General features: G+C 48.4%; 3 protein-coding genes across 3 annotated transcripts; 1 reads left to right on the forward strand and 2 right to left on the reverse strand.

The window, feature by feature from the left end:
* Positions 1-361: 361 nt before the first annotated feature.
* PtA15_17A43 (uncharacterized protein) lies at positions 362-1333 on the forward strand (the record flags this gene model as incomplete). Its single annotated transcript, XM_053164545.1, has 2 exons — positions 362-671; positions 1323-1333. 2 exons carry the CDS (start codon positions 362-364, stop codon positions 1331-1333), a joined length of 321 nt encoding a protein of 106 aa, XP_053028117.1.
* Positions 1334-4288: 2955 nt separating this feature from the next.
* PtA15_17A44 (uncharacterized protein) lies at positions 4289-4818 on the reverse strand (the record flags this gene model as incomplete). The annotated part of the gene is made up of 3 exons (XM_053164546.1): positions 4289-4363; positions 4472-4566; positions 4659-4818. The coding sequence occupies 3 exons, from the start codon at positions 4816-4818 to the stop codon at positions 4289-4291; spliced, it is 330 nt and encodes a 109-aa protein (XP_053028118.1).
* A 1264-nt stretch (positions 4819-6082) lies between these two features.
* PtA15_17A45 (uncharacterized protein) lies at positions 6083-13332 on the reverse strand (the record flags this gene model as incomplete). Its single annotated transcript, XM_053164547.1, has 33 exons — positions 6083-6231; positions 6352-6427; positions 6492-6872; positions 6932-7047; positions 7109-7135; positions 7213-7404; positions 7470-7628; positions 7717-7770; positions 7853-7940; positions 8024-8205; positions 8287-8371; positions 8441-8456; positions 8545-8635; positions 8731-8760; positions 8852-8972; positions 9064-9089; positions 9174-9570; positions 9640-9738; positions 9815-9851; positions 9912-9957; positions 10029-10094; positions 10195-10335; positions 10422-10715; positions 10788-11048; positions 11119-11148; positions 11215-11278; positions 11363-11450; positions 11548-11660; positions 11752-11908; positions 11997-12254; positions 12342-12526; positions 12589-12843; positions 12910-13332. The coding sequence occupies 33 exons, from the start codon at positions 13330-13332 to the stop codon at positions 6083-6085; spliced, it is 4707 nt and encodes a 1568-aa protein (XP_053028119.1).
* Positions 13333-24281: the final 10949 nt, after the last annotated feature.

Below are 24281 nucleotides of genomic sequence, written 5' to 3' on the forward strand. Positions count from 1 at the left end.
CAAATCACCACCCCCTCCCTGATTAATTGTGCTGCCTTGTATCAACATGTAAGTTTTATCTCCGATGGATCATGTATTCTTGACAATCTATGTTTATTCGTGCTGAAAACAACCCAAGCTCCTCCGAATCAGCTGAAACATTACCATCAGCTGGCCCGAGTTTGGACACTTTGATATAACTCAAGGCAAGTAACATCCTATAAAGCCCCCTAATTTACCCCTGTTTCACTGATAGACCTTGCTTGCACACAATAACCCAAATAGATGTCGCAGCCTCATAGTGGTGGGCACGTTGTATGGGAGCAACTCGAGAGCAATTATGATCCCTTGGGGACCAATCAGGCATCACCGCCTTCCCCGCATGCGGGTCAAAACATCCAAAACAACCCCGCCCGCCTCGCAGGTGTCAATCCAAACGTTGGTCCGAATCATGGAAACAACCCCGCTGTCTATCATGGGATTGGTCACCCCATCGGAGATAACCATGCCGGGCTTCCAGGTGAGAGTACAAACTTCAGTTGCAACCTCGGAAACAACACCTTGGGCTACAGCTTATCCGGATCCCGCCAAGTTGGAGATCCAGTCTCACTTGCACCAGTGGCTGGCCAATCAACCCCAACCAATCACTTTAAAACCCAGTCAATCCACCTCGTCCAAGCCAGATTGGGCCAGTCCGTACTCCTGCTCTCTCACGGATTGCTCCCTTGCCCTCCCCTTATCCGATGTTGCCTTTGCCTGGAGGCAACCATCAGTTGTGGTCTCCGAGCCCAACCCGCTCTGATCCCCGCAATAGCAGCCAATCATCTCAATCGAGTACGACCGAGTCCCAGTTTCCCTCGCATGAAGACCTTCAAGTGATGCAGGATGCTCTGCAAGCAATTGAGGGCACTTTCTCTCTCAGCAACGAGCTGATTCAACGGGCTCAGCCCGTGTTTCAGGTGAGTGCTACGCTCATGAGCCCCGTTCAGATAGACTGATTCCTTCTTTCCTTTTCCAGATGACCCCAGAAGCCCAAAACATTGCCGTTCTCCTCTTGGCTCTTCACAACGGCTCCACTGCCCGTCAGCCCTCGCCGATTGTGCCAATCACCATATCTGACCCATCTCCGGTCGTGACATTCAACGATCCCATGAAGAATTTTGTCCGTGAAACTTCACGCGAGGTCCTACTTGAAGAAAATATTCAATCTTATGGCAGCCGGGCAGCTACGCGGTTGCGTGTAGCTGACACACCCGTTAAAAGGGTCAGGGTAAGGATTTCTATCTAGATACAAGTGCTTTTGGGCTTTTGACACCAAAACTGACAGGAACATGGTTCCTCAGTCCACCATTGATAAACGGAGCGGATCTGAAGAGTTCCGCGCGGTCCATTTGCCGCCCAACTACGACCAAGGCGATGCGCTTGACAAACTTGTTGCTGATACTGTCAAATCTGAGAAGGCCTCTCTTGCAATTCTGCTCAAGACAGGTTTGACCGGGGAGGGACCACTAGCAAAGGTCCCCAACCTTTATTCACTGATCGCAAATGTATACTTGAGCTTCCATCCACTTTTCAAAAAGCTCAATGACCAACAAATCCACTTGCAAATCAGCAAAGGCGCCAAGATCCGTTTGTGTTACATGCGCTTCATGGCCAACTACAATCGAATCAAACAGCGCAACAAACAAATATCATTCTGGGATGATATGGACGAGGATCTTGCAAGACTTAGGAAGAAGTCAACGGCATACAGTGTTGCTTATTCCCAGCTCATATTCAACCTCGACAAACAGACATGGGACGGTGAGAAGGCAGTTCACAACATTCCACCTGAGAAACAACAACCCCTGTCCGAAGAAGAGATTGAACAGCAAGTGGCAATCATCAATGCCCAGCGCAGCAAGCAGGTTAACATTGACTAGTCTGATGCCCTCCCCGATTGTCTCTCTTCCTTGCTCCCCCCCATCTCTCCACTTCTTTCACATACCAAACTATCTATACTAAGTGCCCCTTTGAGTGGCACTGTTAGCCATTCTCTCTCTTCTCTCTCTACCGTTCTCTCCCCACAAACACTCTCCCCGATTCTAAACATCGAATACATGTATTAGCAGGCTATGAAATCTTATTCTATTACTGTTTGTTTGAATCTGAGAAATATATACATGAAATATCAAGATTCCAGTACGTGGGGGCAGCCCAATATGAGTCGGTCAGGATGGTTACGCAATACATGCGCGCCAAACTTAACACAAGCGTACCCTCCTCGGGGGAGCGTAGCGACCTCCGAAGGAGGGACTTGCCTCTAAAGTCGCATGTCTCGCCCTACAGGATCGAGACAAATGGCAGGGAGGACCCTACGCTCCCCCATTTTCTCCAATATCTCCCTGTTTCCTTTTGATTCATCCCGTGCCCTTTGCACCATTGGAATGGCAAGCTTCTTAGCTTATTTTCCCCCACTTCAAACTCCCCTGTATCCATCCCCCCTTGTAAGAAATGTCCTGTAAATGTTGTTACATGGTGGATTTCTGTACCCAATCCCCCCCTTTGAGCCCGCGCGGGCTCAGGGAATTTCAAATTTTGAGCTCAAAAACCGCTGGATCACCTCTCCAGAACCACTTCACAGTAGGTGGAGTGGGCTAGTAATTATGTGTGTCAGCTAGGTAAAAAACTGTGAAATGGAAGCTGAGATTGCAGGCTATAAGTCTGTCTACTCAGATTTTTTTTAAACTACAAACTACATTTTTAAAAACATTTTGAAAATAAAACATGTGTTTTTTTGCCAGAAATTCTCGAGTCTGTAGGGCCAATGGTGTGACTTTAGAGGTAAGCCTCTCCTTCGGAGACGCTTCGCGCCTCCTCGGAGAGGCTTTGTTAAGATCGCATGCGCGCCGGGTCGAGCAGCATTTGAGCCGGTCTATACTTCAAACGGGCCGGGCCGAGCAGCATTTGAGCCGGGTCTGATGGGTCCCCACTCGAATATTCTTCGAACAAAGGGCCCCTGTTCGAATATTATTCGAACCTCTTTCGAGTATTGTTCCAAGTCCGCACTCGAAGAACATCCGAAGTCTCATGTTCTTCGAATCTGCTTCGAATTATATTCAAATCTATCTCGAGGGGCCTTTTGGGGAAAACTCGAAGGAGGATTTTCCTCCGGAGAAACTCCGAATGGCGTTCGAAGGACTCCCAGGTCTCACTTCGAAGCTCCTTCGATTTTCAGTACGACCAGGGTCTGCGACGTCCCTGCCCGCTGGCGGGAAATTCGAAGATTTTCCGAGGTTGATTCGGATATCTTTCGAAATTTTGCGTCCGCCGTGTACTCGCTTAAAAATTTGGCTCGAAGTCCCGCGAGAAATTGGAGGACTTCCCTTTGATTTACACGGCCGTGTAAAGTCAGATCTGGCACTTGTAAAGCCAGATCTGACTCCCCTTGTAATTTTTAGCTTTAGAAGCTGTTCCGCAGGCTTGAGATGCCAGAATACCTGCCAGATTTACAACCCCAGGATTCCAGCAACTCGGCATTGTTCACCCGGTCATCGAGAGTACACAACCCTCTCGATGCCCGGTCTGTACCGAGAGGACACATCCTCCTCGATGGCCGGTATACACCGGCCAACGAGAGGGAGGGCACCACCCTCTCGATGGCAGATCTGTGCCGGTCATCAAGAGGGATGTGTCCTCTCGAGGTACAGGCTGGTCATCGAGAGGGTTGAATCCTCTCGATGACCGGTACAGACCGCCATCGAGAGGGTTGCGTACTCTTGATGGCCGTTCTGTACCGGGCATCGAGAGGGTTGCGTACTCTCGATGGCCAGTCTGTACCGAGCATCGAGAGGGTTGAATCCTCTCAATGATCGGTCTGTACCGGTCATCAAGACCCTCTCGATGCCCGGTACAGACCCAGCTATCGAGAGGGTTGTGTACTCTCGATGACCAGTCTGTACCGGCCATCGAGAGGGATGTTCTAGTTTGATCTAGCCGCTGAAAAGTGTGTGTAAAACCAGTGTGTAAAAATCTGGCTTTACAAGTGCCAGATCTGACTTTAAACGGCCTTGTAAATCGAAGGGAAGTCCTCCATTGCCCCGAGCATTCTCATAACGATACTCGCGAGCGCTCAAATACCTTCCCGGGTTTGCTTACTGTGAAACCCCCTAATAACTCATTGTTTGGCAAGTCTCTCTTTCGCAGGGGGGGCGCTTCGCGCCACGGAGGACTTGCTGAAGTTCAAAGCCTCACGGAGAGAGATCCGCATGTTCCATGGGTGCCTCCTTTTTTATGGGGGGGGGGGGCTTGTTAAATATAGGTTTGCGTTTCATCCAGTGCAGTTATTGCATTCAACCTGACAACTTGCGTATGGCCCGAATGTGTTACAATCTACAGATCCGTCCTGTTGTTTTCAATAAGGAGAAATGGAATGAAGATTTTAGTTCCCACAATAAGATTTTCAGCGCTTGATATAACATGGGATCCTGGAGGTGGATTTAAAACTGCTAACAGGATTAGGTCGAACATCCGGTGGGCAGCAGTACCGGCCTACCGATCGCGGCCTGATCGCTGGTTCGCACCGTCCGTCAAGAGGGGTCAGCTGCACTGTTAGGAGCAAACAGCCAAAAGAAAGTTTTGGCCAAATATTCAGTTAATAAGTATCCTGAAGATTATAAAGTCACAGACCTAAAACGTACGCTTGCATTCCTTGCTGACAACCGTCGGGCCTTGCTGCTCATCTCGATACGACATGCACCAGGAGACCGGACGCTTGTTGCCATAACATCTGCCCGAAACTTGGATTGGTCCAAGGGTAGCCGCGAGAAATGTGAGCACGCTTAATTTCAGGAACTGCATGGTAAAATTGTTTCCACCAAAGGGAGCCCGATGAGTTTGTGTTGATGGCAAGTCAGGATCTAAAAAAGGGATCTAATCTCTAGTCGATTTATGACAAGACTGGTGGGGTGCTGATGGATGTGTGAATATAAGGAGGTGGGAGGCGCGTTGGAGGCTGTTGAAGGATTGGCGCTTTAATAGGTGTGTTGCCCAACTTGCCTTCAGACCGTGCCATCGGAAAAATCGTTCGGGCGACTCGCGGCGTGACGGCGTCCACCGCAAAACATTTTGTGTACACCTCTCTGGGTGCGCCCGGTGTACATATACATGTACATAAATAGCATTCTGTTGGAATATCTGGCGACGGGCGGCTTGACCTGGCGTGACGCATCGAACCGTCGACTCATGGCAAATCATCTCAGTGTACACCTCCCTGGGCACGTGTGCATCACAGCACAGCACAGCACTCCTCCACAGTTGCGAACTTCGGCCCTTGGCTTGTAAGCCAATTTACCCTAGTGTGCGTGGCTGACTATGTACATATAACTCAACCAAGGTCTTCCAAAGCCGTCCTTGGCCACAATGGGAGGCCGAAGGTATGTATGCAATACATAAAATATGTATCCCTCTGGGTGGGCCTTGGACGCTTGCAAGCGGTTTTGTCACAAGAGAACTCTGACCGAGCTCCGCTAACTTCGGGGTTGTCGTAACATAGTTTTGTTGAGTTGTTAGCGGGGTAGAGGTGAGGCTACGGGCGCAGGTCACAAAAAAGGTGGGCCCTACGGCGCTGCCTTTGGTTATAGGTAAACAATGTTGATGAGGTTTTCCACAACATGTCTTAGGAACAACTTAGGATCCAACGAAACCCCAAAACAGAGCCCACTTGGTTCACACAATGTCCCCAATGTCCAACTCTTGACAATGATGTCTTTGGATTCAGTGGAATGATCTTATCCGGACTGTCCAATTACACCACACATAGCTTGACAAAAAAACAAATGAAGAATGTTTGGAGAGGACAATACAAATACTCAACCAATTCTCTGCGCTGCAACTCTACGATTAACAAAAAACGATTTTGGAAACCTTTCTACAATGTGACAGTAATCTTGCGGTTTGTGTGTGCGTACGTAAAGATAAGAAGGATAAAAGAACGATATAGAGAGAAAAAGAAAGGTCTACTGTGATCCTATAGGATCCACCTTTTTTTGGACAACGCCTTGTGATTTTTGGACAAGTGCCAATAAAGTGCCAATATTGATGTTGTCCACTTGCGATATTCGACTCACGAAAGCAGCTGATTCTTGAGCGAGAGCCAATCGGCACTAGATTCACACATCCTCCTAAACTCGCTATTCACGTCCTGTATCAGATCTTTAGGCGAGCCTAATTCGATGATTTGGCCCTCTTTCAAAATGATCAACTTATCGTAGTCTGTTTTTGAACACAAAACCAGTATCCGCGAGTGTCAGAATAAAAATAAGCAGGGGGAGGGAAAGACGCATGTGATGAGATGATTGCCTGGGGGGTAGGAGACATTGGAAGGGGACGAACCTATGACGGTGAAGAGTCGATGGGCAATAGTGATGACCATAGAATCGCCCATACACTCTCTGATGGTTGCTTGAATCTAGACCAAGCCACCGTTTGAGTGAGCCAAAGTCGAGAGGGGGTGAAAAGAAAAGAAAACTCACTCTTGCGTCAGTTTCCATGTCAATCGATGATGTAGCCTCATCCATGATAACCACTTTTGTGCTCCTCAACATGGCTCTAGCCAAGGCTAACATCTGCCGTTGACCGACACTGAAGCTCTTGCCGCCCTCACTAAGCTTCGTGTCCAGCGATTTCAGCGAGATCCTGGCCGGGTGAGGAGCCGTCAGTGTATCCGAGGTACTGTCGTCCTCTTCGTCCGTCTTCGCCGATGGTAGTTCCTGGGCTCCAAATATCGCTGCCATGCTCGCCAGACCACAGCTCCTTAATACTTCCCAGCATTCCTCGTCGCTGTGGATGTGCAAGGGATCTAGATTATCTCGAACGGTCCCTTCAAATAACGTCACATCTTGACTGACTATCGTCTACAAAGAATATTCCTGTCAGATACCATCAACTTTGAAGGTCGAGTGATTTCACCTACAATACGAGTTCGCAAATCCTCTAAACCAATCCGACTGATATCAATCCCATCCAAGATTATCCTACCGCTTGTCGCCTCTAGAATCCTTAACAATGACATCGCCAAAGTAGATTTTCCTAGACCAATGAAAGGATCAGCAAACTTGACAATACGTTGCTGATTGGAATGAATGCTCACCAGATCCGGTTCGACCGATGATCCCGACTAGAAATTTGACGCGAGTATTGAATTAATTAGTGATTGGACGAATTGAATGCCCCCCCCCCCCAATAAAAACGTACCTTTTTCTCTCGGTTTGATTTCGAATGAGATTGCTTTCAGAGCGGCCGGTAAGTGATCAGCGTATTTGACAACCAAGTTCTCAACAATCAATCCTGATGTATCAGAGGGCCAATAGGCAGGCGGCCTGAAGCTCTCAATAATCGATGGTGCTTCCTGAGGGATCTTCAGATATTCAGTTATTCTCTCAACAGCTGCAAAAAAAGAGATATCAGGATTGACTTGTCCTTCATCTGCGCGGGTAAACTAATACTCCCACCATTAAAATCTAATTCTAGTTGTGCAAACACTGAGACCAACGATCGGGTAGCTTGGGCAAAGATTTCGGCTTGGACTACACTGATCGCCGCGAATCCTTCACTGACCCCAGACACCAGTGCAAAACACGTGGTCAAGAACACGACGACTGATCCTAAACCTGCAAACAAAATCAAGTAAGACATTGTGAGGGTTTTAGAGATGTCTTCCTCATCAGGCGCTAATTCGACGGTGGAGGGTCAACGTACAATCGTATCGCCACATCAACCAGAAATTTGTCAACCAATAATGATGGTCCATCGCTTTTATCGAAATATAAATAAATGTTGAAAGCCGATGTTAGTCAGGATGTTGAAGGTATCGAGATTTGGGGTGGAGACTGACTTTGGAAAGTATCACAGGAGCTGAAGAAAAGATTTTGATATCGATCTTCAGCGGCATAGGCACGAATGGACTGAATACCAAACAAGAGCTATATACACGGGGAGAAAGCGGAGAGGTTAGCCTCTCATAGTAAACAAGTTCTGCGGCGCGGAAAAATATTTGAATGCTTACATTAGAAAAATTTTGGAACATAGGAGACCTAGAAACTGATTCCAAGCGCCGCAAGTCTCTAGAAGTTTTGATATAATTGGGGCCCAATCGGACATACAACCAGGCGATGAACAAGGCGATCGGAGTGAACGTGGGCACGACCAGGATGATAACGATGAACGAAATAACGAATGCGATGGTTCCTGCGTGTTGTATAACACCAATCCCAGTTAGCATCAATAAGTTGCCCAGAGCTGTTTGAAAGAATCCCGTCGGGCTCTTACCGCGGATTGCCCCAACAGAAGTCTCGTGTAAAGCGAAATCTACGGTGTCTATATCTGACACCAGTCGGTTCAGAATCCTTCCAGTCTAGTAAAGTCACACCAGGTGAGCATCATTTTTTCCTGGTAGGTCAAGCAACACAAGTGATCTACTCACTGGTGTAACATCATACCTAATCAAAAATTCGAAGTAAAGAAGAAGAAAAAATCAGTACATCAAGCCCGCTATCCCAAGTGGAACAAATTTTCGGACGCCCATACCATCGAGTTGGTGCCCGAACGATACGCCCGAGCATAGCCGAAAACAGCTTCCGAGAAGCTCTCAACTCGGCGAAGTTCCCGACCGCCAAACCTAAACGTGACCCAAAGGTGCATGAATATTTTTTTAGAAGCCATCTCGCTGCGTGTTGCTGAGAAGGACAAGAGTAGAGAGACAGAGTAGCTGACCGGCGAGGATGATGAACCCGGTCGTCAATCCTACATCGAGGTAACAACTGGTGTCAGATCCCAACAACATCGAGGGATGCGAAAGTCGCCAAAGAAAAACAAAACAGAAGGTTGGAATGACCGATTATCAGATAGAGTCGGATCCATGGATCGACATTCACATCTGGTCGAGGAAAGCCTTTGGTGGGATCATAGATCGCAACGAGCTCGAGCGCGGTGTGCGGGTACGCTTCGCCCCACAGCTGGATGTTATCAATGCAATGGAGAAGAAAAAGATACGATGAGGAATGGACGATGTTCGAGGAACACGACGAGTTCGAGGAAGATCTTTACTTTTAAGGCCCATTGCGAAGCAACGGCTACAAAACCCGCAGTTTACGTCAGTTTCGGCAGGGCTTCTTCTGGTCAACGAGGGGAGGGGGGGAGGAGGGAGAGGGACTGACACGACAAGCGACTACAGACCATGAGTCCGCACAGGAGAGCCCAATTAAGCCAACCGGCAGCATTGAGATAGCTCAAGTATGTTGCGCCACTGACTCTTCCCTCCTGGATTTTTTCCTTCTCGATCAAGCGGCCGTCGCCTTCGAGATCAGCATCCTCGACGGCTGCGCTCGTCTTGGACAGCTCGGGGGATCTGGGCCGACTAAGACTGGCGGAGCTGCTCGACTCTGCTTGCGAGCCTGGCTTGGACGATTCTTCCGTGGTCGGGTCATCTGCAAGCTCCGTCGGATCCACCTTGAACTCGGTGGCTGACCCTGCATAGTCTATCCGGCCTCCTTTGATATGGATAAGCAGCGAGGCTGCCGGTTGACAAAGGCCGAGATGGTGTGTAACCAGCACCTGTAATTTTGATCCCAAGCTTTAGGATTTTCCTCTTGCTAAGCTGTCGGCTGAATAGCCGCTACTCACCACTGTTCGGCCTCGAAGGAGGTCTCCTTGTAGACCTTCTACCAAGGTACGCGCAGTATGCATGTCAACTGCCGAGAGCGGATCGTCCAGCAGCAAGATCTACAACAATGACGGCAGCAGACTCATAGTTCAACCGAGAAAAGTTTTGATCACGGGGACGAGATTCGCGGCTTACTTTTGCCCTTGAGTAGATGGCCCTCGCGAGGGAAATCCTGGGGATTCGAATATCAGCCCCGCCGAACAAGCGTATTCCTGTCTAAGATTGGACATACCTCGCTTTTTGGCCGCCGGACAGACTGATGCCTCTCTCGCCAATTTCTGTGCGGGACGAGCAAGATGGGTGGACGTGAGAATTCGAGCAACAACCCTCGATAAACTCGGAGACTCACCCGTCTTATCGCCGTGGGGCATGATGGCAAGGTCTTGGGTTAACGCACAAGCCGCGACTACGGCGTCTATGTGCATATCAATAAACAACAGAAACCGTCGATCAGTCGCCGGTGTGGAGTTGAGCTTGACGGTGTTCTCCCAGGGTTCAGAGAGAAGAGAGTTTACCATATCGACTCTGGTCAAATTCACTCTGGAAGACAATGTTCTCCCGGATTGTGGCGGACTCCAGCCAGGCTGTTTGGGACGCATAGGCCAGCTTCCCATCCGCCTTATCCACAAGCACAGAGCCCTCGACGCAATCCATTTCTAAGGAGGGAGTGTTAGGCGTTGGTCGGCAGGAGACAGAAGGAAGCGTTTCTCAGAGAGATGCGGATGGACCGGTGTCGACTGACCTCCCAGGATAGCGCACAAGAAGCTGCTTTTACCAGACCCGGTGGGGCCAGTGACGATGCACAATTTGCCGACGGGCAAGTCCAATGTGACGGGTCCCAAGACGAACGACTCCGTTTTCTTGGATTCCTCCGACTGGGGCCACGTGAAGGACGCCTGATCGAAGCGGATCGAGCCAGGCTCAGACACTGGTTGTTGGCCCTCCTCGTCCGCTTCTACTCGGCTCAGGCTCGTCACCCATGCAGGCACGTCTTCCTCGGCCAGGAACTTCTCGATCCGTCTGACAGATACCAAGGCTACCAATGCGAGGGGTGAAGCTATTAGGAGATACCTTCACATGACAGATGGAGGGAAGCGTGTTGACGAACCTCTCAACCACGCGGTGATTTGGTTCGGAAGCTCCTGGAGAGCCCATTGGAGCTGAGTGAACAGAGAAATCGAGGTGAAGGCAATACTAACGGTCAGTGGTTGGTGGAAGACCGAGGTGAAGGCCCAGAAAGAGATCAATAAGACCGCCGTCGGCACGAAGATCCAAATGAAGGAAATGATCGCCGAAAGGATCATCTGCTTGATCCTAAGCGACAGCTCTAATTCCCTGGAACTTTGAACCTTGCTTTCCCACTTATTTTCTGTGGGCGATGTTGTATTGTGGATATCAATCAGCCTGGATCACATAACCTTCTAAAGCAATGGGCTCACCCCATCCCATAAATTTCAGGAAACGGATAGCTAATATTTAAACCCTGGTCGTCAGTTTCGCCAATAAACTGCACACCCCAGAAAATGGGTACTCACATTGTATAGTTTCAGTGGCGATGGTCATCCGTTTATCCCGCGCGTGAGAGTACTCTCGCGAAAACTGGGCGATCACGAAGGGAACGATATTTAATTATGGGTTACACACCGCCAGGAGATCGCAGTCATGCACGAAAAAGCACTCTACCTTAACATCGAACTTTATCAGCGGCCAATTCAACAAGTAGGCCGCGCCAACCATGCCAGCGCCAAAGAACGCGCTCCAGCCGAGCAGCCTATCGTCCCGATTGCACGTCATTTTATCAGCTTCTGACTCGGAAGATATGCGTAGTTTTTTTCTGGAATCGGCAATGAATGGGAGGAACACTGAACTTGTACAGGAACACTAGGGAAATCACGAGCCGCAGTGGGCTTGTGACGACGGCCGCAGAGTGCCAGAACTGCTCGGCGACTTGGTACGAATCTCCGGCCATCAGATTAGAAATCTACAGGAAAAAAACAACCGTATCTCGATTAGTTTTTTGCCTTGGTCAAAAGAAGTCTGTGGTGCAGCCTGTGTGGATATTGTTAGATCACCTTGCCAATGTTTGCATGGCTTTGGTCGTTTTTGTCTGTCTCTTCTGACTCGGATGAGCTGGGTTTGGACAGCACCACCCCGCTCATGTCTTTCCGTCTAAGAGCTTTATCATGTAAAATATTGAACAGCTGCCCGCGGGTTCTCTCATAACACCTCCTACAACAAGTATAGAGGGAATCAGTGAGGCTTGTCGAATCAGGCTTCCGGCATTGGGACTGGAGAAAGATTGTGAAAATGAACAGACCTAGCGTGCCATTTCCCACAGAGATCGAGCTGCGCAAAACTCATGTTGCACAAGAAGTGTAGGATTGCAAATTTGAATGAGAGCGATCTATCGCCGAATGACAGCCCGTCTAAGATCCGTTTGATTGCGTACGTGGACACGAAGCCAACGACGGCGGACCACAGATCTACGAGCAAGGAGATCATCAAATCTAGCGAATTCGACCGGACCAAGATCCATATCAGACTGATCTTCCGATCTGCCGATGGATATTCTTCTCTGTTATTCCACTCTGCAGATCAGCTTTTATATCCCAACTCCAACAATGAAGATTGCGCTGTTTGTATGTTAATTGGAAATGCTCACTTGATCAGTCTGACGTAACGCGCGAACAGTATCCGATGCTGGAAGAAGGGGGAGAGTTTCCAGACGTCTTCTTCTTTAAGCGCTCTTTGCTGAGAGAGTTGCAAGAGAGGATCGAGGAAGGAGAAGGAGAGCCACTGCCACAAGGAGGCGGTATCTTCGGGACAGGTATCGTTTGCGGAGGGAGCCTAGAAGGGCCAAGGGTCAGGGAGACTGGGTTTCAAAGACAGATGGAGAAGGGCCACTCAACTGTGCCTGGTTTGGCGACGTTTTGGCACGGCAAGACGTCGAGGATCGGGTACGAGCCGGCCACGTAGATCAGCCCGAGGATCAGCAAGATATGCAGGGCCCTCCAGATGATAATCAGCTTGGATGGCGCCCCATCGGCGTCTATTGCCAGCGAGATCTTGACAGCTTCTGCGACGGCCAGAGATGTCCAGAGCAGCAGGAGTTGGTAGACCGGTCGAGTGATGGTGCGTATGGATAGATAGATTAAGGAGTACAGCTGTGGAGCCCAGGATTAGTAAAAACACTTTTCGGGATGATTTGTAGGTATTCTGGATGGGCGCACCCAGACCAGCATGGGGATGATTGCCCCGGCGTTGTGCGGATCGAAGAGCACAGGATGCTGGATGATCTGGTAGCTGAAGCCGGCCAATGAGGGCGGCAGGAGGGCGGCGGCGCCGGCGACTAGGGCAGGCTGCTTCCAGGCCGGCGGGGCACGCGTCACTTGTGCGTGTTCTCCAGGCAGGTCGGCGAGTGTGATGAAGGCGCTGAAGAAGTTCCAGCGGAGCCGTGGCAGCCGTGCGATCGTGAGGAGGTTGATGAGCAGCAGGCCGAACGGGATCCAGAATACCAGGACGGCGGTGAGCATCGTCGGGCCCTCGCGCTCTCCTTCTCCTTGCGCCACATCCTGTTGTCGATCGCCGAGTGGTGGGGTGCTACTAAACAGATGGTAGATGAAGTCCAGCTGGCGGGCCCCGTCCGGATTCATGTTTGCTCTCAAATCAGCAGTCGAGTCGAAGCGCCAGCGTCATCGATTTCCTCCTCGTGTTGTTCTGAGTGCAATGACGATGCTGTTTTCTCGTGATTTTGTGTTTCAGTCCCACCACTTGCTTATGTAAGCAACGAAAGCCCTGTGAACCCAGCCCAAGTGCATACACCCAAGTCTATGTCCCGCAAGGACGGCATCCCTCCATGACTCCATGAGGGTTCCGAGCACCCAATAGTGTACTTCACTAGCCTTCACTCCACCCATTTCCTGAAACAGACCACTTCCTCCGCAAAGATGTCAGTTTGGGCCGAGCGCGGCAGGCTTTTCTGGTGCATTTGCAAAGTCGGCCCGACCCGACAGACCTGGGGCGGGAAAGTGCGCATTAGCTAACTTAACACAAGTCCCCCCTGGTGGGAGGTCTTATGCTCTGGGATGCCGGTGAAGAGAAGCAAAAGAGAGTTTGATTTCTTCATCCCAGATCTAAAACAAAAGAAAGAAAGAAAAAAAAAATCAACAAGATTGTGAGAACATATTGAGGCTTACCTGGGATGCCGGTGAAGAGAAGCAAAAGAGAGTTCACCGGCACCCAGGAGAGGAGTCTTTTGGAGAATCTGAGAATAGGATATAAACATAGTCTAAGTACATATGCTAATACTGGAACATAACACCATAACAGCCACCCCCTCAAAAAGACTCCAACAACTGTGTAAACCCCCCTCCTCCCTTGGGGTTCACAAGGAGTCACAAGTGACTCCCACATGTCACATATTCAGTTATAGCTCGACCCACCTTGCTCCCTGGTTCAGTAGAGAACTGACTAGCAGTCTCTCTGAACCAGGTAAGCCTCTTTCTTTCTTCTCTTGTGTTTCTCTCTTCTCATCCTTCTAGTAGAGAGAACTGACTAGCAGTCTCTCTGAACCAGTGCAATCCAAACTCCCCCCTTTGGTTGGTCCTAGAACTCATCATCAGTGCCCTTCAAGCTCTCCTCTCCGGTTCATCTGCCTTGACCAGTGAAGGGGACTCTCACCCCTTACAAACTGATCAAAAACTTGAGCAGAAAGAAAGAAAAAAAGGAGAAACGGTATACAAGGCTTAAGAGAGAAAAAAAAAAAAAAGGTTGAACAAGTAATAAAATTCAGAAGTAGAAGGTGAAGAAGAAGCAAAAAACCAAGGACATCCAGATGACTGCCTAAAAATCAATTGCCGCTGTTGAGCGCAAAGAAAAGAAACAAAATGTGTTGTTATCTTAATCACACAACAATTGGCATGAGTGGGACGGACAATCGCGGGGGGTGTATGTGTCTTGCAGCTAGCGCATGCTGTCCCCCCAGGTACTTGCCATAGCGTATGTCACTCAACCGGGAGTAGACATTTTGAGGCTGGACAGGATCCTCTCAAAAGGCATTGGGCCCAAAGCCTTGGTCATGATGTCGGCGAGTTGTTGATCTGTCGGAACCCATTCAATTTCCAGGCGCTTGTGATGTAGTTGCTTATTGATTTAGAAACATTCACGCTCAGAGTGTTGAGTTCTCTTGTTTGCTGAGTTGTCTCTAGGAATTTTGATGGCGGCATTGTTATTGCACATCAGCCAAGGTGTGATAATCTGATTTGTCAAGTCATAGAACAACTTCTTGAGCCAAATGGAGTGCCTCAAGGCCCAGCCTAGCGCCATGAATTCCGCATGGCAAGTCGAAGTCGCTGCGGAGGGTTGACGCTTGCTTGCCCAGAGTATTGGTGCTCCAAACAGCGTGGTGATTGAACCGTGAGTTGATCTGGCGAATTCGCCACCCCAGTTTGCATTGACCCAGGTTAACATGTCAGTGTTGCCGTGTTCTGGTTTGATTACTAGCTCCCAACAGCTCATTGCCTTGACACATCCCAGAGCGTGTTGTACGGCCGCCCAGTGCCGTTTGGTCGGCAATTTAGCAAAACGCGCTAGGAATCCAACAGCAAAAGATAGATTGGGAAGCCTTGCCACAGCCAAGTAGTTGATTGATCCTACTATTCACAGAAGTGAATTAGTGTCCTTGATGGGTACCGATTGAGGAAGTGTTGCGTCCGTGGTGAAGGTGTTGATAATTTTGCGCATTAGAAAAGGCTGAGACAGCACAACTTTGGACGGTGAAGGGCGGTTGACTTGGATCCCAACAATGGTATGTAATGACTCTTCCCACGTTGTACAAAGTTTAGATTCAAGAGTTGATCGGAATTCCTGCATGATCGCGGTAGACAACGCTGTGACCACTCCATCATCAACATGAATCCAGACAAGGACAGTGTCACCGTCCCTGTGCAAATGATAAAAGGAATCATCATAGAAGCTGACAACGAACCCAATTCCTTCCATCACTTGAACAAAGTGTTTCCACCAGCAGCGCCCGCCTTGCTTGGTGCCATATAATCCCTTGTCAAGTTTGAGTGACTTGCCCTTATGCTCCTTGGGCACTAACATCCCGTCAGGTACTTTTACCCACACATCCTCGTCAATCTCGCCGTGACATCAAAAGACTCGATCATCCAGCCATTTGAAGTTGCTACCGCAAAGAGCATGCACAAAGATGCAAAAGTCGCCGTTGGTGCCCACGTGTTGTGATAATCCTGGCCAAATATTTGACTGAAACCTCTGAAGATGTACTGGGCTTTGTATTTTTTGATTGAGCCATCTTGATTCCGCTTGATGTCAAAAAGCCATTGCGCTTCAGTCTCCTTTTGACCTGGCGGCACATGTTTGAAATGCCAAACGGACATATCCCAGATATTGAATAGTTTGGTGTCCACCGCAGCCGCCCATCTGTTGCCGTCCTTCCTGGCCACTGCTCTGGCATACGTCCTTGGGAGAAGTTGGCTCCTTGTTGCGTCCGATAATCCTGTGTTTTCTGGGGATTGATCAGATAAGGTTTTTTCAGCTATGTTGGATCCAAGAACAAGCGCAGAATTGAAAATCATAGGGGAGACGTCTTCCGTGTTGAGCAATTGATCCCGAGAATGCCAAACAGGTGGATCATCGCAATGAGCAGCCAGCTCATCATTTTGTTGAGGTATTACAGTGGGCTCCAGTCCATTATTTAGTATTTTATTCAAAGAAGAGGAGAGTGTTAGTTTGGAGCTTCTGGGAGCCGGAGGGTTGACAGAAGAGTGAGTGGAATAAGGAAAAATGGCCATAGACGACTCAAAGAAGGTATTGTTCATTGGAACCCAAAAAATCCAACCTTTACCCCCTTGGACATATCCCACAAGGTTGCAACGCCACACCCGCTGATCTTTTTTCCCATTCCAATAAATGTCGGGTTTGTGGACAAAAGCCACTTCCCCAAACGCGCGAAGAGGGTCCAGCAGCGGTTTCCTGCCAAACATCAATTCAATAGGTGTCTTGTCTCCGTTGAGTGAGTTAATCATGCAATTGTGGGTGAAATATACCCACAGATAGGCAAAACCACAAAATTTTGTGGGAAGACCAGACAACACAAGTGCTGTGCGCGCCATCCCCCCAACCGTTTGATGCAGCCGCTCTGCGGCGCCGTTCTGCTTGGGCTCATATGGCATTGAGTGTTGATGCCCTTTTCTTGCAGCCAGGTGAGGAAAGCTTTTGATGTAAACTCCCCGCCACCATCAGTACAAAAACGCCTGAGCTTCTTCCCAGTGATTTGTTCCATGCGCTCAATGCATCTCTTGAAATTAAGACATACATCACTTTTAGCTTTTAAAAGAAAGCCTTCAGAGTATGTACTGGCCAAGTCCCAAAAAACAACCAGATACTTGACGCTGTTGAAACCCTCAACAAACAGTCCAAGAACGTCGGAGACTATGATGTCCATTGGCTGAAGCGTCAAGTCATCAGATAGGCGCTGGCCCTGATTCCGTTTGCTTTTGCTCATTAGGCAATCCTCACAGACAAAATCCTTGTTTGTCAGCTTATCAGGCAAACCCGGCAAGCTACCCAGCGCGAACATGCAAATAATTTGTTTGAGACTGATGTGGCCCAACCGACGGTGCCACATGAGAGCGTCAGAGCTCTTGATTGAAATGTCACAACCAGTAATTTCATTGGGTAAGGAAGACGGGACATTGTTTGCCTTAGGGGCGGGGGGTACAAAGACGATTGGAGAAGGAGACAAGCAAAGAATCACTGGGACCTGCCACCAACAATGAATTGGCAAAGATAGAAAGTTGAAACCGTTTGGAAAATGAACCAATGTTGTCCCGCAATCCAAGACGCAAATTGTACCGCTGCCAAGACATAGGGTTTCAGCCAATAGTAGAGTGCAAGTAGCTGTTGGGCTATAATAGATGTTGTTGAGGGTGACCGAGCCAGAATTATTCCTGAGGGACATCTCCCCAACTGCAGTGATAAATGATTGTGGCCCATGAGTAGCCACATTCAGAGGGATATGATTAGAGAGGGGAGAATGATTGGAGAGCAAAGATAGATTGTTGGTAAAGGTGTGGGAAGCGCACAAGTCTGACCCAAAAAAACGGCCGCCATGTTTGATGAAGCGGTCCAGTTCTTCCTGCGTAACCTCCGGGTTAAAATCGTCCAATGTGACTGATTGTGCAATAGGCTGATCAGCTAAGTTGTCCGGCGTCACCAACGCGTCAGCTTCAGCACTTTTGGCTTGGAAACCCGTGCAAGGTGGTGCAGTCGTGCTACAAAAGGGATTGTTAGTGGTGTTGGCGCCGCCACGGAAGGAATTACCATTACCACCCACCGTGTTGCCGGTGTTATTGGTACGGGTGCAATTGCTGGTTTGATGCATGTTAGACTTGCACCTGCAACACCACTTGTTGGTGCCGGTGTTGTTTGGTTTGGATTGCGTAGAAGAGTCAGGTTGACCCAAACAAACGCTGCAATCATTGCGCTTGTTGTTAACACCTCGTTGATTTTCACGATATAGGGTGAGTTTGGTCTTGGCAAGGCAAACCAGTTCCGTATTCTTGGTCATACCTTTGTTGCAATCCATACGTTGGTCGATTTGCGTCGCAACATTCACAAAAGGAAAAGAATCAAGGTACGGGAGTGAAAGGTGGAACATGAGTCCGATGAAGGACTCTTTGGTCAATGTGAAACCCAAACGGAACAAAGACAAGCTTGCGGAGGGTATTTTCATCAAGCGGAAGATTATCATCTAGCACCGTCAAAGACGGGCCTGGCCTAAGGCTGTAACCCGGGGTTTGGCTCGGGGCATGAGGCTCAGCCCGCACCCTGAACCCCAAATTGACCAAGGTATGCCCCAAGCCCCAAGGCATACCAACCATTTTTATTGGATGTCCAATGGGCCCTGCCTCAGAAGGATTTGCTCCTTGGCCAGCAACGTTGGACAATCTACAATGCCGCCAAAGCGCAAGGAACCCAATCGCTCCCCACCTCCTGATTGAAATTCACAAAATTCAAAGTCAGCACCTTCCCAATCATCATGCCAGCGCCACAAAGTGGTTGAAATTGACAATGAAGAAGAACGCTATGGAGCTCCGTCCGGTGCTAGGCCGGCGGCAGCGCTGGGAGGGGAAAAAGTGCTCTGGGAGCTGCCCTCACGGATGGTCTGGATGAGTTGTAGGGATTTGGGTTGATAGCGTTGGGGGAAGTGGTTTTGAGGTACGGCGGAGAGTTGATCTTCGCCGGCGGTTTGTTGGAATGTCTTGGGAAAAGGGATCGGGCGCTCGTGCGCAGAATCAGGAAGTATTGGATTGAAAAGAATCAATTGCTGATAGCCTCCGCCTTGGATCAGAACAGAGTGCTATGGCCTCCCATCCTCCAAGTTCGCCCGGAACTTGGATTCCTGGAGGCCTGTCACAGACATGTCATCATCTCCTCGCGCGCCATGCGCGCACACCCCCAAAAGACAACAGAGAGAGAAAAAAAGAAAACACAACACAAAAATGAAACAGGAACAGGAACAAAACACAACCAGACACAAGGATGAATCAAACAAAAAGGAGAACTGCATGAGAACAACTAAGAGGTAAGAAAGAAGAGGAAAAGATGAAAGAAAGGACATGAAGACAAATCATAAATAAACCCACAGAATTCTGTGTTAGGACCAAGAAAGGGAATGGAGTAGGAGGGAAGGGAAAAGAATTGGGGAGGTGAAAATGAGGAGAGGTGGAGATGAACTCTGAGTCTTGAGTATTGCAGAGTGAATCTTGAGAGATTGGAAGTCTTGAGGTCTTGAGGATTAATCTTGAAGTTTGGATCTGAAGCTGACTACCATTTAGACCACCACAACGCATAATCAATGTATCCAATAGCAATGGCAAAGCTCCCACCGGTAGTCAGATGCTGAAGAGAAGTTGGGTCTGGAACCACTTCATCAAGTCTTCTGAAAATGTGGTCATCTGTCAAGTTGTCCAGAAAACCGGGAATATCTGTGGGGCTAAGTTGAAGAGAGACAAGACAGGAACTAAAAACAACCTCCACGGGCACCTTATGACAATCCACCACATTGCCCACCCAAATCTTCTGAAGAAGACCCAGAAATCTAGCCACATGGATATTGGAAGTTGGGCAAAGAAGGGTGAATGCAAGCCAAAGGTATGTTGTTTCTTATTCCTATTCTCTATGCTCATTGAGGATGTAACGCTAATAAATCTAAATCTTACACTTCAGGTGCAACTCAACAGTGAATCTTTGAAGAACGTGCTAGTCTACTTTGTGGCAGAATGTGACCTTTTGTTTTCCGTAGTTGAACAAAAGTCTTTCCGCAAGCTCCTTCATCTTTTCAATGAGGATGCGATGCCCCTATTCAAAAAGATGTGCAGATCAGGAATTGCCACTCAGCTCGCCCGGGTACATCTCCAATCTCAGCAAAAGCTCAAAACCAAATATCTCCAGAAACAGGACAAGATATGTTTCACTCAGGATGCTTGGACTGCACCCAACTGTACAGCTTTCATGGGGGTGACGGCTCATTTTATTGACAAAAAAATTGAATTGATGGACTTGACATTGGCAGTCCCGCATGTTCAAGGTATGTCAATAAATCCGTTTTAATTATTTATGTGAGGGTTTTGGTTGATTTGTCTGAAATAAATCCTTCCAGGAAGTCATATGGGTGAAATGTTTGCAAGCCTGTTTTACAATGTTCTCGATACTTACGACTGCATTGGAAAACTGAACACAATCACCGCCAACAATGCCACCACAAAAAACAAGATGGCACCCAATCTATCTCTGCAAATCCCGGACTTTGACATCTCAACAAACCTTCTTGGATGTGTTGCGCACATGATCAATGTTGAGTTGTCTGTTAGTCTGCTACCATGATGCAACACCACAGTATGGAGGGCTGTCGGATTGAACCATGAGGACTACCAACCAACCACCCAGCTGGCAGCCACAAGCGTCTGTAGCCTAGTTGGTAAAGGTGGCACTCTAGTATGTGTCTCAGCATAGCTGAGGTCGTGAGTTTGACTCTCACCAGACACATCTTCATTTTACAGTCTCTACAGGTTATGAGCCCAGAGCTACCTGAGCGCTACTCGCTTACAATATAGACTTGATGAATTTGTGAATGCTTACTTGTAAGACCATGCAAACCCCTATAAGCCTACATCTAGATCACGGGTTCAATCCCTACGCTGATCATCTTTCCTGGGTCTCATTCCCACTCTCTCTTGGGGTCAATCCCCACTTCCCATCATGTAGCAAGGGGGGGTGTTGAGTTGTCTGTTAGTCTGCTACCATGATGTAACACCACAGTATGGAGGGCTGTTGGATTGACCCATGAGGACTACCAACCAACCACCCAGCTGGCAGCCACAAGCGTCTGTAGCCTAGTTGGTAAAGGCGGCACTCTAGTATGTGTCTCAGCATAGCTGAGGTTGTGAGTTTGACTCTCACCAGACACATCTTCATTTTACAGTCTCTACAATCAATCTTGTGGCAAAGGCTGGGATTTCTGTCCTTGGAGAAATGGAGGATGAAGATGAACTTGATGGCAAGGAGCTTTCAACGGTTGATATGGGATTGTCTCATCCACAAACCAAGCCTGCGCGTGACCCCCAAAATTGAATGGCAATCACCTATGTTACTTCCAAGCCGGATGGTGCCAATGTTGATGCGAATACAATCCTCAAGCGAGTCCATGGCTTGTGTACTTATGTAAGGTTCTCTCCTCAACGTCAAGAGCGATTTCTGAAGGCAGTCAGCTTTGCGCAACCTGATATCAAAGACAAAAACTTCAAATCACTTGAAATCAACGTCTCAACATGTTGGGACTCAACCTACGAGATGCTTGAGTGAGTGCTGCTCCTTCAAAAATCCTGCCGCCACTTTTGCAAAGACAGCCGCAAGGCTTCCAAATACAGGTTATCAAACGCTGAGTGGGACCAAGCAAAATACATTATGCGGCTGCTTGAACCCCTGGCCGAGGCAACCACCATGCTCAGCGCTTCCAAGTATCCTACTCTCAACTCCGCTCTGCCTGTCTACATAACACTTGTGACCCACCTTCATGAGGCTCGAAAAGGACTATAAAATCAAGCACAACTTGTCATTCCAGCAACAAATATGATAGCAAAGATCAATCAATACCTGCGCAGCACTCTGGAAAAGCCATTTTATATCTGTGCAATGATCTTGGACCCAATGTTTAAAATTCATTTTTGGCAATTTCATGCCACCTTCATTGTGGAGCATTACAATATCTCATTTGATGAAATCCAAGCCACTTTCCGCAGAATTGCCGCCGATTTCAAGAAGAGCCTTCTGTCCTCAACTCCTGCGGGTCCGGAACCTATCCTGTTGATCTCAACAAAGAAGAAAAGTTTTTTTGGTGCATCACTATGCAACAGAACGGCACCGTTAAATGGAATTCAAGCTCAGATATCTCACTATTTGAAAGAAGATCCTGAACCTGAAGGAATCAAGATACTCTACTATTGGCGTACACAACAAAAAACTTACCCCCAGTTGGCCTTGATGGCGCGAAGCTTCCTTGCTATTGCTGCAACAAGCACCTCATCTGAGCGTGTGGTTTCAAAAGGCCAATGCATTGTTTCTTGGCAGCGATCTGCCTTGGCACCAAGCAGCATTGAGCAGCTTTTGCGCATCAAGGACTGGTATCAGGCCTTCTACAGGCCTTTCTAGTCATCTAGGATCATCTTTTCTCACTTATCTTGTCCGCTTTTAACTCCTATAACCCATACCATCATGTATATAGATAATCAATGGCCAATACACTGCATACACAATTACAAGCGGCCCAATAAAAAGTTAAAAAACCCAAGAGATCGACATTTCTGCACGCTCCCCCCCCCCCCCCCCAACATATTCATCATGCCCCGGGGTTTGGGGCATTGCCAGAGGCTATCCCAAACCCTGGACCCCGGGGCATGCGTTCGGGTTACAGCCTTAGCCTGACCCACTCGCTGGTCGCGGCTGATATGTGGTGGGTTTTCTGGTTTTGACAGAGGGTTGTGGGGTGCCAGGGTCAACAACTATTTCCAGTGCCACAGATTTTCCTTTGTCTTGGGTTGCCGCAGCGGCGGGAGTAGGTTGAACCGAAGAATTCCCAGGTGCAGAGGACAAGGTTTGCTGACTGGTAAATGATTTGGAGGGGTTGGTGAAGCAATTGAAGAGGGCTTCCATGTCACAAGCGCCGGAGGATTTACCAAGGCCACTCATGCCTGAGGAAGATGGGGGATTTTGGGAAGGGAGGATAGGTTGTGAGGTGTGTTGATTTTGGGAAGCTGGCCTTGCATTTAAGGCAGACCGATTCCCGGTTGGATCCTGATTTTGATCCTGTCAACCTCAATTGACGTTATCCAACATATTGGTGGATTTGACGCAAAGGAAAGGTTGGTAGTTTTATAGTGTTATCCCTAACAAGTGGACTCTTGAAAAAAAAAAAAGTGATCTGTTTAGCAAGAATGAGGGCTCATAACCTCTTATGCTCTGGGATGCCGGTGAAGAGAAGCAAAAGAGAGTTTGATTTTGTCATCCCAGATCTGGGATGCCGGTGAAAAGAAGCAAAAGAGATTTTGATTTTGTCATCCCAGATCTAAAACAAAAGAAAGAAACAAAAGAAATCAACAAGATCGTGAGAACATATTGAGGCTTACCTGGGATGACAGTTAAGAGAAGCATGTGACAATAAAGGCCAGAGAAGGGCTTAGGCGGGTGACTGAGGCAAGGCAGTCAGATGGATTGGACCCGGTACAACTCTGTATATCATTAGATTAGGTTTAGCCCATTGTATCTAGTTCATACACGTTGTACCGATCTCCTTTTTTTTTCTTTTCTTCACTCATCTCATTTTCTTGTCACTCCGCACTGCACCTCAATAGGTGCTTAGGCCTCCCTTCCTCCTCATCTCGTTGTCGGCCTCCCATCACGGCCTCCTTAGCTCACAGCCGCTGCTCTGGTTTTCTCAGGTTATGAGCCCAGCGTAAACAAGCTACCAAGTCCTAGGAGTTCCCGATTAGACCCTCCCCTTCCTTCCACTACAAAACTAGCACCGTGGCGGATCAAAACTGCGAAAGTTCCTATCCAGTTCCCGATTTGTCATCACAGAACCAGGCAGAGCCTTCCCTCGAGCCGGAAGAAGCAACTCAGCTAGCATCCAGCATCTCTTACCAGTCCATTGACTCCGAATCCGAAGATAAGATCAAAACCTCTCTTATTCCTTCATCTCCATCCAAGCCCATCCCCCTATCTCTCCCTACCGTCATGAGCCTACCCGACACCACAAACATCAAACTTGTCACTGACAAGCTCAACAAGGACAACTTCTCAAGTTGGCGATAGGCAATGATCACAACCCTTGGCTTCAAGGGACTGGACGACTATATTCTCATCGACCAGACTGAAGAAATGAAGAAGAAGCCGGAGTACAATCAGCTGAACAAGATGACCACAAATTTCATTTGGATGCATCTCACCACCAACAACTTGGAGCGATTTGTTTCCAACGTCAGGGTGTTCAATGCCAAGGCACTTTGGGACGCAATTGAGG

Source organism: Puccinia triticina, chromosome 17A (assembly GCF_026914185.1).
Source record: "Puccinia triticina chromosome 17A, complete sequence".
Taxonomy (NCBI): Eukaryota; Fungi; Basidiomycota; class Pucciniomycetes; order Pucciniales; family Pucciniaceae; genus Puccinia; species Puccinia triticina.